At 43.5% G+C, this 12,821-nt stretch overlaps 1 protein-coding gene across 2 annotated transcripts in view; it reads right to left on the bottom strand.

Moving 5' to 3' along the window:
- Window positions 1-12,821, bottom strand: part of c5 (complement component 5) — a 35,823-nt gene that overhangs the window by 19,199 nt on the left and 3,803 nt on the right. For both annotated transcript variants that reach the window (XM_077522827.1, XM_077522826.1), the window contains exons 10-27: window positions 12,591-12,720; window positions 12,399-12,514; window positions 10,085-10,282; window positions 9,299-9,502; window positions 8,999-9,211; window positions 8,833-8,913; window positions 6,731-6,805; window positions 6,455-6,653; window positions 6,164-6,361; window positions 5,876-5,960; window positions 5,695-5,777; window positions 5,239-5,378; window positions 4,901-5,131; window positions 4,770-4,830; window positions 3,103-3,192; window positions 1,513-1,725; window positions 1,349-1,424; window positions 1,121-1,279 (exon numbers count right to left, since the gene is read on the bottom strand). In XM_077522827.1, coding sequence (XP_077378953.1) covers window positions 1,121-1,279; window positions 1,349-1,424; window positions 1,513-1,725; window positions 3,103-3,192; window positions 4,770-4,830; window positions 4,901-5,131; window positions 5,239-5,378; window positions 5,695-5,777; window positions 5,876-5,960; window positions 6,164-6,361; window positions 6,455-6,653; window positions 6,731-6,805; window positions 8,833-8,913; window positions 8,999-9,211; window positions 9,299-9,502; window positions 10,085-10,282; window positions 12,399-12,514; window positions 12,591-12,720 — 2,552 coding nt within the window. The remainder of the gene's footprint in view (window positions 1-1,120; window positions 1,280-1,348; window positions 1,425-1,512; window positions 1,726-3,102; window positions 3,193-4,769; window positions 4,831-4,900; window positions 5,132-5,238; window positions 5,379-5,694; window positions 5,778-5,875; window positions 5,961-6,163; window positions 6,362-6,454; window positions 6,654-6,730; window positions 6,806-8,832; window positions 8,914-8,998; window positions 9,212-9,298; window positions 9,503-10,084; window positions 10,283-12,398; window positions 12,515-12,590; window positions 12,721-12,821) is intronic.

The following is a 12,821-nucleotide window of genomic DNA, read 5'->3' as shown; positions in this document are numbered from 1 at the left end:
CATGGCTACCTTTATCCCTCAAAAGAACGACCATTCATACAAAAACGCTTCAGGAATGTATACAGAGACGCATCTTAAAACGACTCACCGGCATATGCACTTCCTATCCCGCAAAAAAAAAAAAAAAACTTTTATTGCCATAACTTGATGGTGACTTTTTTTTTCTTCTACACTCTAAAGTGGCTAAAACTTGACTGTGTATCAGAATGCGCTGAACCACACTGCCCCCTAAGTAGCCATATCGGGTACAACATGAACAAGAGTTCCCAGTTCACAAACAAGAGCAAGACAGTCGAAAATAATTTAAATAAAATCGATTTTAGGACATTTAAAATTGATTTTGAATTGTACTAAATGAGATGAGAAATCGTAATTCTTATGAGATTCGATTTCTTGGCACCCCCCTATGGGGTATATGCAACGGAACAGGCGGGACTGTTTTTGCACATCAGCTTTGGTTCCGGTTTGTTTTTTGCAACGTGTGGGCTGCGTCAAAATACTTGTGCTTCCAACTTTGTGCCCCTCGGTTGCGCGTTCGCAACCCGGACTGGAACCAAACTCATGTGCAAAATCACGGAAGTCGGAAGTCCCGCCTCTTCCGTGGAATATACCCCATTGCAAATGCCTACAATCAACACAAAGTGACTTGTTTTCAACAGGAAGTGACACAGAACTGACCTAAAACCAATAGGAAGTGACCTGATTTCAACAGGAAGTGACTTGATTTCAACAGGAAGTGACCCAGAAGTGAACTGATTTCAATAGGAAGTGACTCAGAAATGACTTGATTTCAACAGGAAGTGACCTGATTTCAACAGGAAGTGACCCAGAACTGACCTAAAACCAATAGGAAGTGACCTGATTTTAACAGGAAGCGACTTGATTTCAACAGGAAGTGACCCAGAAGTGAACTGATTTCAATAGGAAGTGACCCAGAAATGACTTGATTTCAATAGGAAGTGACCTGATTTCAACAGGAAGTGACCTGACGGCGAGAAATGTTTTTTGGGAGAAGCAATATGGCGGCCTCGCGACCTCAAAAGTCTTGGCCTATTGGCTATCCAGTGTTTGCAAGGCACGGAACAAATGAAGCGTGCAGTCGTATTTGCGTCGACTTTCCATGAATTTGTTGGCTCGGAAGGCGGATGTGTCCACGAAGGATCCGTCGACGTGCTGAGCGTTCAGGATCAGCCAGGACACCGATTGGGCGAGAGCTCGGCGGTCCACCTGAAGCACGGGGTCCACGGCAGCCAAGGTCCCGACCGCCGCCGCCGTCAGCCTGATGTGGGGGGGGCTTGGTCAAGTCACCTGTGCGATTGCGTGCGTGCGAGCGCGTGCGCGTTCTGACCAGGTGCTGGCTTCCCTCTTGGTCCACATGCCGTAACTGTAATCTCCGCGTCGGAAGGAGTAGATGCTGACCAGTCCTAAACATAAGCCATGGGTTTTTTTTTCAATTTCTCGTGTCAACAAACGTGATGGACGGAAACGCCATTAAAAAAAATTTTTGAAAACCTTCTTTGATTTTCTGCCGTATGTGGGCCGAGTTCCTCCCGATGTCTCCGTCCAGGTAATCCCAGGTCTGGGTGGCCTCCAAGTAGCGGTACACCAAGGCCAGGGGGAGGACCCGGCCAAGCTCCACCTCCAGCGAGCCGCTGGGGAGGTTGACCAGCTGTCGGAGGCCTTCGGGGTCCAGGACCATGGACAGAACGTCTCCAAAAACTTCACCTGCGATACCATATGCGATACAAGGCTCACCACAACCATGATCTCACAATACTGCCATTATCGATATATCGGTCAGGTCATAAGTCCACGATCATCTACGATAAAACTACTCATATATATATATATATATATATATATATATATATATATATATATATATATATATATATATATATATATATATATATATATATATATATATATATATTTTATATATATATATATATATATATATATATATATATATATATACTGTGACAATTTTTTTGTGTAACATTGCAAAAGTAAATAAATAAAGAAAGAAAATGACTTTAATATGAAATCCAATTAAATCAATATTAATATTCCTCAGAAATGGTGTGCTTCAAAAAGTCCAAACATAAAACATGTTTTAAAATGTTAAAACTTAAGATACAATGCACATTTTTCTAGACATAGACCGATGTTTTTTTTTCAGGGTTGATACCGGTACGGATTATTAGTCGTCAAGAATGCCCGATAACCAATATTTGGAGCCAATATTTATTTTCCACTACAAAGGGAAAATATTGAAAACATCTAGCTTTTATTTATTTGTTATTTTTAATAATATATTTATTGAAATGTTTATGGTGCGTAAAATATTGAACTTTAAAAAAAATCAATAGACATCTTCAAAGTCTAACAAAACGTTCAGTTAAATTTAAATAAAAACTTAAAACTTAAAGTAAATGTCTTCTTATTTTTGCTACAGTAAATACATTTTTTTTTATTTCAATTTATCTGAAGTATTAAAATTTTACTCAGTTTTAATTTCATACAAAAACAGAAGGTGCAGACAGTTCGCACGGTCAGAAGCATCTATGAAAATTGAAATAATTGGTTCCCAGATTTTTTTTCCGCTGAACACTTTCTTAAATGGATCTATCGGCCGCATGATTTACAAAATGGCCGACGCCGATATTTGTAAAAATGCTGAACATCGGCGCCGATAATCAGCCCAGCCGATAATCGGTCTATCCCTACATTTTTCTGCAAAACGTATGCACAATTCAGTCAGTAGCTGGACAGATAGACACAAGTCAAAGAGCGCTGATGAGTCTTCTTCGCCTGAAGACTTGCGTCCATTTCCCTGCCACTCTTATGAAGAGCTCCCTCTAGTGGCCCGCCAAGTAATTGCTCAGTAAGTCATCAACAATGGAGCCGTTTTAGTGGCTGTATATGAACTACAAATATCACAATACTTGGCGTAGATGTTTTGATAATCAATCGGAAGACAAAGTATCAGGATTTATCGCTATATCGATATATCGTCACACTCCGGAGGGCCTACTTGACGTAAGAATGCCCTTGCTACATCCCTAATTGGAAGCGGAGGAGTTTGGGAAGTGATCTCACCGTTGATGGTCAGCATTCGTTCCACTTTTGTGTTGGGAACCATGTTGGCGGGTGGCCGGTTTTTCAGCACCACCGTCGTCTTCTCCGAACCTGCCATGACGACGGTGTCAAATCAATCAATCACAGCACTCGGCTCACTCGCCGGACTTTTTCACTCTTGGAGACTACAGGATACTTTGAAAAGTGTGTTTGGCGCAAAATGGTTTTGGAATTTTGAGGAAAAACAGGAATTGCATCCATGCTGGAATGAGTCCGTATCATGGAAAAATCAGAGTACCGGTAGTTTTTTTTGTGTTTTTTTTTGTTTTTTTAATTTTGTTAGTATTCACTTCATGGTATCCCGTTGATGGGCCGTCGGAATGCCAAATGGGAACGGACAAAGAATTTCAAAGATAAACGAAAAGTATTTGCAACCAACAAAGTCGGCTAAAGTGTCTTCTGACAGTTTTGATGAAGTGTTATTGTAAGCAGTGTTGCCACAGTTACCTTGAAAAAGTAACTTAGTTACTTTACTGATTACTTGGTTTTCAAAGTAACTAAATTGCGTTACTGATTACTTGATTTTAATAGTAACTAAGTTAGATTAAAAGTTACTTTTTTAGTTACTTTCAGCAGCTGCCGATAACACCATCTCAACATAAAAATAATGCGGTAGAAACGGATTTCCAAATACTTTATTGAAAGTGCATTTTTAACATGAAAATAAAGTTTTGTTTTGTTTTTAATGAAAAACAAAATAGGCAGTCTCTCTTGACTTCTTGTAACATGAATACTTTTTATAAAACAAAAAATAAAAATCTATCCAGGTTGAAAATGAAAATCCCCTTAATTCGTCTATTGTTTGTTCCGCTATTCCAGTGTGTACACTTGAGTCGACTCGTGCATGCTGAAAACGTGACTTGTCTGACGTCACTCCCCCTGGCGAGAGGGCGGAGACGACCTCATCCCATAATGCTTCACGGATCAGTTGAGGATGGAAATAAATTATTTTTTACCACTTTTATGGTCCATAATGTACACTTTTTTTTGTTGTGTTGTGTGCCTGTTGGTTAATAAAACTAGTAGTAAAAGTATCATCACTTTTGTTTTGAATGTGCAAACCATTCACGACCAGACCATGGCTGAATTCAGTGTGGTGATCAATGACTTCTGCCTCATCTTCGTAGTTAGCAGTAGTTGTTTGTGACTGTTACAACAGTGAGATAGTTTGCCTTCTTCATGAAAATGTGGAGTAACGCATTGAGTCTCTGGACAGTAACTTTAATCCGACTACTTTGTAGAATAAAGTAACGCGTTAGACTACTAGTTACTTTGAAAAGCAATTTTTTTTGAGTAATGCGTTACTTAGTGACTTAGTTACTTAGTAACGCGTTACCGGCAACACTGATTGTAAGATGGTTAAAAACGCTTTTACCATCACGCAATTGTGATATATGTGTCCCACTAGCCGTAGCTAGCTCTGGCTAAAAAAATAGATGTGGTGGTCAAAATGTTCCAAATTCATCGATAACATTCGGTAGAAACGCAGTTGAGTCTGCTGGAAAGGATCGGACTGTCGATGCCGTGATGTCAGTGAATACGATTGAAAAAAGTGAACACACGAGTTCTGTGTGAGTACGAGAAGCACCCGCGAGTACGAGTGAGGTGGCGGTGAAAAAGGTCGCTACCGTAGAGTCCCTGCGGGTCCAAAATGCCTCCGGAATAATCTTCCATCCGCACGCCTTCGGGCTGCCAACGACCAATCAGCTGTTAGTCACACCTTTGACATTTGACCTTTGACCTTGTGACGAGCGCCTACCACCACTCGCAGTTTCTTCTCCACGATGTCCTGCGCTCCCCGCCCCTCCGTCTTCAAGGTGAAGGTCAGCGTGTGCTCGCCGGCCTCCAGCCCCATCAGGGTGAACGTCACCTTGGCCACGCCCTTCGCCGGCAGCTCGCTCCATTGGCAAACGCTGGAATAGAACCCCGCCCCCGCCGGCTGCGAATGCAACAGGCACACCTGCGGCCCCACCGTCAGCGTCACGCAGAACTGAGGAACAAAAACGGCGATTGGATTCACCGGCGACGGACGGACGGACGGACGGACGGATGGACAGGCTGCACAGAGGCCGACGGGCAGCGGGACCGCACGTTTACCGTCACAGTATCTGCCTGCTGGTTGTACACGGAACCGCTCAGCTCCAGCTGCTCGCCGCGGATCACCTGGTAGGGAAGCGGCACGTCCACGCTGAGCGGCAGCTGCACCGACACGCGGGCCGTGTCCGACACGCACATACCTGCGTGAGAAAAGAAGATGGGAAGGAAGAAAGGGAGGGAGGGAGGAAGGAAGGGAGGAACGGGAGGGAGGGAGGGAGGGAGGGAGGAAAAAAATAGGAAGGAAGGAAGGAAGAAAGGAAGAAAGAAAGGAATGAAGTTAAGAAGTTAAGAAGGAAGGAAGGAAGGAAGAAAGGGAGGAAGGAAGGAAGGAAGGAAGGAAAGAATTAAGGAAGATAGGAAGGAAGGAAAGAAGGAATTAAGGAAAAAAAGGGTGCAAAGGAAGGAAAGAAGATAGGAAGGAAGGAAGGAGGGAAGGAAGGAAGGAAGGATCCTCACCGTCCCTGAACATTCCGATGGCCTTCAACTCCCACGTGGTGAGCGAGTCGGGAAGCGTCCGAGTGATGGAAAGTTCACTTCCACTAAAAAGGCAAGAAATATGATTTCCTGTTGGCCATTGCACAGGCAAACTCAAAGTTTTGCTGTTTTTTTTTTTTTGGTCATTTGTCCTCAATTTGACCTGATGGGCTTGGTCTCCCACAGCCAACTCTCAGGGAAGAAAGTCCTGACAAGAGAGGGCGCTGCATCAAAGTTTGCTCCCATGCCTAAGAAATACACACACACAAACAAAAGAAGATTTAGCAAGCAGTTAAAAGGAGTGTGAACGATTGAGTTCAGGTCATTTTATGCCACTGGATGGCACCAGTGTTTAATGTTGGATGTTGGTGGCGGGAAGTTCTTTTCCAATTGAGAGCGTTTGGATGTCAATTTCCAACGGAAATGATATTTCTTGCACATCTATACCGACCGTGGCGTGCCAGGATAAGGTTGGAGCCCAGCAGGTTCCGCTGGACGAACTGGCAACACTCGATGAAGATCTGGCGACATTCCACGGCGTCCGGCCTGCGACGGAACTGCTGCTGGGCAAACTGCTGGCAGCTGACGGACGACGGCAGGTACGCCATGCCGAACACGCAGCACGGCCTCCGGTTTCCGAACGACGCGGCTGCTCGGACGGACGGACGGACGGACAGACGGATGGATGGTGCTCAGCGACAAGAAGGTCCGACGAGGTCCATGCGGTTGCGCGTCGTCTCACCTTTGGCTTGCTTTTCCTGTTGCGTCAGCGCTCGTTTGCCTCGCACGGCGGCCGTGCACGGCGCCGCACCTGCGTCGGTCGCCGGCTGCGCGTTGGCGTTGGTGATGAAGGTGAGGCCAGCCAATCGGAAGACGTCGGCCGCGTCTTTGCCGCCGCCCCCGCCACAGCCCAGGTCGGTCTGCTCGATGTGACGCAGCACCTGAGGGCGTCGGTCCCGTTAGTCACCTCACGGCAAGTGTGCACCTTCCGACCTGAGGTGCGTGCGCTTGCGATTACCGTGGTGACGGGGTCTCGATAGTTGGGGTACAGATGGTAGAGGGCCGAGTCCACGGCAGAGAATGCCACCAGACCCTGAGAGATTCATATCATACTCATTCAGAGAAATTCATCTTTTCAAAAAAAACAAAAAAAACACCGCAGACAAAATGTCACATCTCATTCCTGCATGCTGGCACCCCACTTAGTCTTCAATCAATTAATCAATCAATCAATCAATCAATTATCCATCCATCCATAAATCCATCCATCCATAAATCCATCAGTCAATAATCAATCAACCCATCAATCAAATCCATCCATGAATCAATCATCAAATCCATCCATCAACCCATCAATGATCCATCAATCAATCCATAAATTCATAAATCCATCAAACCATCCATCCATCCGTTAAACCATCAATCAAACAATCAATCATTCCATCAATCAACCAATCTATAAAGGTATCAATCAATCCATCATTCCAATCAATAATCAATTAATCAATCAATCCATCAATCATTCCATCCATCCATCAATCCATCCATCAATCAATTCTTCAATCAACCCATCAATCATAAATCAATCAGTCAATCAAGCCATCAATGAATCAAATCATCAATCAATCCATCCATCAATCAATCATCAAATCCATCCATCTATCCATTAAACCATCAATCAACCGATCAATCATTCCATCAATCAACCAATCCATAAATTTCTCAATCAATCCATCACCATCAATCAATAAATCAATCAATAAATCAATCAATCAATAAATCAATCATCCATCTATGAATCATCCATCCATCAATCAATTCATCCATGAAACAATCCATCAATCAATCAAGCCATCAATCAATCCATCCATTAATCAATCATCAAATCCATCCATCAATCCATCAATCAATCCATAAATCTATCAATCAATCCATCAATCCATCCATCCATCCATTAAACCATCAATCAATCAATCAATCAATTAACCAATCAATCATTCCATCATCAACCAATCCATAAATTTTATCAATCAATCCATCATTCCATCAATCATCCATCCATCAATCAATTCATTAATGAATCAATCCATCAATCAAGTCCTCAATCAATCCATCCATTAATCAATCAACAAATCCATCCATCAATCCATCAATCAAGCCTTCAATCCATCAATCAAATCATAAATCCGCCAATCCATCCATCCATCCATCCACTGAACCATCAATCAATCAATCATTCCATCAATCAATCAATCAATCAATCAATCAATCAATCAATCAATCAATCAATCAATCAATCAATCAATCAATCAATCAATCAATCAGTCCGTCCGTCCGTCCGTCCGTCCGTCCGTCACTCACTCAGTCAGTCAGTCAGTCAGTCAATCAATCAATCAATCAATCAATCCACCCACCTATCCATAAATCAATTCACTGATCTGAATATATGGCTGGTTAGCCGATTGGACAAGACTTTTGAAATGGCGAGGCCCCCATATTGCTCCTCCCAAGAAACATTTCTCGCCGTACCATCCAATACATTTACAGTATCGAAATATTATTATAGAATATTTGAGACGGTACTTAGTAGAAACAGCATGATTTATGATGTTTTAAATTTGTTAAACATAAGCAAGAGGACTTCAGACATTTTACAACTTGCCTTAAATACATGTACAAATGATATGCTTCATGATGTTTAGTACAGGAGGAAATTTTTTAATTAAAGAATCATAACTGCAGCACATACCGTCGACTTATTTATTTATTTTTACTTGTTAAAAAATAGGCACAACGCCCGACCCCACCTCCGGCCCTATACCAACTGCCTCCGAGCTGTATGTCTCATTTGTACGTATAGCGTATAGTTAGTTGATACAGTAGTCTGCTGGCGAGGTGGGAGTAGCAAGATGGCCGCCATATGACTTCAACGGCCTGCACTAGCGGGTACGGGCTATCGGCAGCGGGTACGGGCAGTGGCCATTCCATACCTGTGCGACGGCCATATTTGATATTGTTATATTATATTATTATATATATATATTGTTGATATTTTGTGGCCCAACTGGTGTGGCCAAGCCCACCACAACGTCAAATTGCAAAAGCACATTTTTTGTTCACCTTCCCGCTGGAACCGGTCGTGACGTCCAGCTGGAGCTTTTCCTTCGGCTTGTAGTCCCGCCTCCCGTATGACAGCTCCGTCTGCAAACACACACATACATGCGACAGACACGCACACACTCACTTGGCCACAAAGGGTTGGTGCGTGTGCGCGGTGTCTCCCCACCCGCAGTCCGTTGACGCAGGCGCCGGCCACCTTCAGCCGCACCGAGTCGGCCACCAGCTCGGCCACGCCCTCGGCGTGCGCCATGTAGTAAACCAGCACGCGCACGGACGGCACCATGGCCGTCGTCACCGGGAAGCTCAGATGCTGCTCCTGGTTGCCGCTGGCGACAAGCCGGTGGCTGCCGAAGTGGACCGTCTTACCTTTGGATAGCACCTGAAACGTACGCACACACGCACGACAGGTGAGGCGGGTCAGCGCCACGGCGCCCGACAGAGGTCCAGGGGGGCGGTCCTTCCTCACCAGGAAGCTGAGTGTGTCGACCGGCACGTAGGCGGGAGTGGGCGAGTACACCTTGATGTTGGCCACACCCCCCACCTGGAGGGCCTCGCCGGACAGCGGCAGGTCGATGTACAGGTAGCGACGGTTTGGGGACTGGTACGCCACCGCCGTGAGGACTAGGAGGGCCTGACTTTCGGGCCCGAGGGACGGGTGCGACGTTTCAAACTTCAAAAGTACATTTGGAAGAGTTACCAAGCAGTCTAATAACAGTGTAATAATAGTGTAACAACAAGCTGTCAAAATTAATCAACAAGTAATCGATCATCAAATTAATCGACAACTATTTTAATAATCAAGTAATCGTTTGGAACCTTTTTTTTTTTACATTCCAAATCCTCTGATTATCAAGTAGTTCTTCATAAAACACGACTATCTTCTGTGTTGAATTAAAATAAGACCTTTCCAAACATCTGTTTTTACATTTGGAAAAACAATAACCGAACCAGTCACATTGAACATCATCAATTCCCCAAATTGGATATGAATGAATAAAATTTGACTTTGCTATTTTCAGATTGAAAGCCAGCTCATGAATCGAGAAGTTAATAATAACATGTTAATAGCATGTTTATTAGCGTGTTGATAATGGCTTGATGGTAGAATACGTTAGCGTGTATGTTAGCATAAGTCGGTTGATAGTGCATGAGCAAGACAGTACTAATAGCATGTTAATTAATAACAGGTGAGAATGTTGACGAGCGGTTCACAGCCCCTCAGCAGCAGGTTGCCGGTGGGTGAGTACGTTACCGTGAACGAGGCCCTGGTGGCCGTGGCAGGCGTGTTGCACACAAAGACGGCCACGCCTTCCGATTGGCTGCGGGAGTCCTCGTGATCGGGGCACGCTTTCATGTCCATTTCTTGGCCGTTTGGACCCCACACGCGCTGCTCCAACACGCGCACCGGAACCTTCGGCACTGCCTTCTCCAGCGGGTCCGTTACCAGGACCTGACCGCCGTCGCAACCGTGCACAAAAAACAAAAGAAAAGTGTGAATGGCTGACAGGCGCTCACATGCCAACTGGATGCTGAGTGAGTGAAAAAATTAATCAATGAAGGCATTCAGTGAATTTGTGAATAATCAGAGAGTGAAGAATTAAACAGGTGAGTGAGTGACGAGTGAGTGAGTGAGTGAGTGAGTGAGTGAGTGAGTGAGTGAGTGAGTGAGTGAGTGAGTGAGTGAGTGGCAAATTGAATGAGTGAGTCCATAAGTATGACAGTGAGTGAAAGTACGACAGTGAATAAGTGAATGAATGAATGAATGAATGAATGAATGAATGAATGAAAAAACAGATGAAGGCAGTGGATTTGTTAATTAGTGAGTGACGATTTAAATGAGTGAGTGAGCGAGCGAGTGAGTAAACGAGTGAGTGAGTGAGTGAGTGAGTGAGTGAGTGAGTGAGTGAGTGAGTGAGTGAGTGAGTGAGTGAGTTAGTGGGTGAGTGAGTGAGTGAGTGAAAAAATTAATAAATGAAGGCACTCAGTGAATCTGTGAATAATTAGCGAATGAAGAATTAAACAAGTGAGTGAGTGAGTGACTGACTGACTGACTGACTGACTGACTGACTGATTGAGTGGCAAATTGAATGAGTGAGTCCATAAGTATGACAGTGAGTGAAAGTATGACAGTGAATAAGTGAATGAATGAATAAATGAAAAAATAGATGAAGGCAGTGAATTTGTTAATTAGTGAGTGAAGATTTAAACGAGTGAGTGAGTGAGTGAGTGAGTGAGTGAGTGAGTGAGTGAGTGAGTGAGTGAGTGAGTGAGTGAGTGAGTGAGTGGCAAATTGAATGAGTGAGTCCATAAGTATGCCAGTGAGTGAATAAGTGAATGAATGAATGAATGAAAAAATAAATTAAGGCAGTGAATTTGTTAATTAGGGAGTGAAGAATTAAACGAGTGAGTGAGGGAGTGAGTGAGTGAGTGAGTGAGTGAGTGAGTGAGTGACTGACTCTGTGGCAAATAGAATGAATGAGTCCATAAGTATGACATTGAATTAATGAATGAATGAATGAATGAAAAAATAAATTAAGGAACAGAGTGAAGAATTAAACGAGTGAGTGAGTGAGTGAGTGAGTGAGTGAGTGAGTGAGTGAGTGAGTGAGTGAGTGTAAATGAGTAAGTAAATGAATGAGAGTAAAAAATTAATGAAGGCATTCAGTGAATTTGTGAATAATTAGCGAGTGAAGATCTAAATGAGTGAGTGAGTGAGTGAGTGAGTGAGTGAGTGAGTGAGTGAGTGAGTGAGTGGCAAATTGAATGAGTCCATAAGTATGACAGTGAGTGAAAGTATGACAGTGAATAAGTGAATGAATGAATGAAAACATAAAGGCAGTCAATTTGTTAATTAGTGAGTGAATAATTAAACGAGTGAGTGAGTGAGTGAGTGAGTGAGTGAGTGAGTGAGTGAGTGAGTGAGTGAGTGAGTGAGTGAGTGAGCGAGTAAACGAGTGAGTGAATGAATGAGAGTGAAAAAATTAATGAAGGCATTCAGTGAATTTGTGAATAAGTAGCGAGTGAAGAATTAAACGAGTGAGTGAGTGAGTGAGTGAGTGAGTGAGTGAGTGAAAAAAAAATGAAGGCAGTCAGTGAATCTGAATACCTAGCGAGTGAAGAATTAACGAGAGTGAATGAGCGAAAAAATAAAGGCAATTTGTGAATAATTAGCGAGTGAATAATTGAATGAGTGCGTGTGATGAGTGAGTGAGTGAATAAGTGAAGAAATAAAAAAATTAACAAATGAAGCCAGTCAGTGAATTTTTGAATAGTGAGTGAAGAACTAAACGAATGAGTGAGTGAGTGAGTGAGTGAGTGAGTGAGTGAGTGAGTGAGTGAGTGACAAATTGAACGAGTGAGTCAATAAGTATGACACTCAGTGAGTGAAAGAAGTAAGTGAGTGAGTGAGTAAATAAGTGCATGAATGAGTAAATAAAGGAGTAAATAAGTGAAGGAGCCATGGAATGAGAGTGAAGGATTGAATGAGTGAGTGAATAAATGAGTGACTGAAAGAATAAATAAGCGTTTGAGTGAATGAAGACATGAGGGAGGCGGTCACCAATCACCTGGATCTTGTACGGAAGTCCGGGTTTGATGAAAGGGGGCGTGGACACCAGAGTCAATGTGTAAGGCGATTTGACAAACTTGACAGCTGAAAACTCCGCCTCCTGGCTGATACCACCTTGGTGGGAGAACAGGAAGAACAGGAAGTGAGTGCATGTGTGCGTGCATGTGCGTGCACGTGGAGTTAGCGGTACCATATTGCTCCTGGAGCAGCACAGCAATATACAAGAACCTCCCAACGAGAGCGTCAAGATTTTTGGGTCCTTCATGGCCAGACAAAACGTTGTCCATGTTCACGCACTCGTTCGCCTCGCCTGATGACAACTGGACACACGCAAACACAGATTCTCAACAAAAACTAAACATAGCCGTGACATCAACTCCCAGAAGAAGAAGAAGAAGAAGAAGAAGAAGAAGAAGAAGAA

Source organism: Festucalex cinctus, chromosome 5 (assembly GCF_051991245.1).
Source record: "Festucalex cinctus isolate MCC-2025b chromosome 5, RoL_Fcin_1.0, whole genome shotgun sequence".
In the NCBI taxonomy this organism is placed as follows: domain Eukaryota; kingdom Metazoa; phylum Chordata; class Actinopteri; order Syngnathiformes; family Syngnathidae; genus Festucalex; species Festucalex cinctus.
The sequence above is the reverse complement of the archived record's forward strand: the minus strand, read 5'-3'. Positions and strand labels throughout refer to the sequence as shown.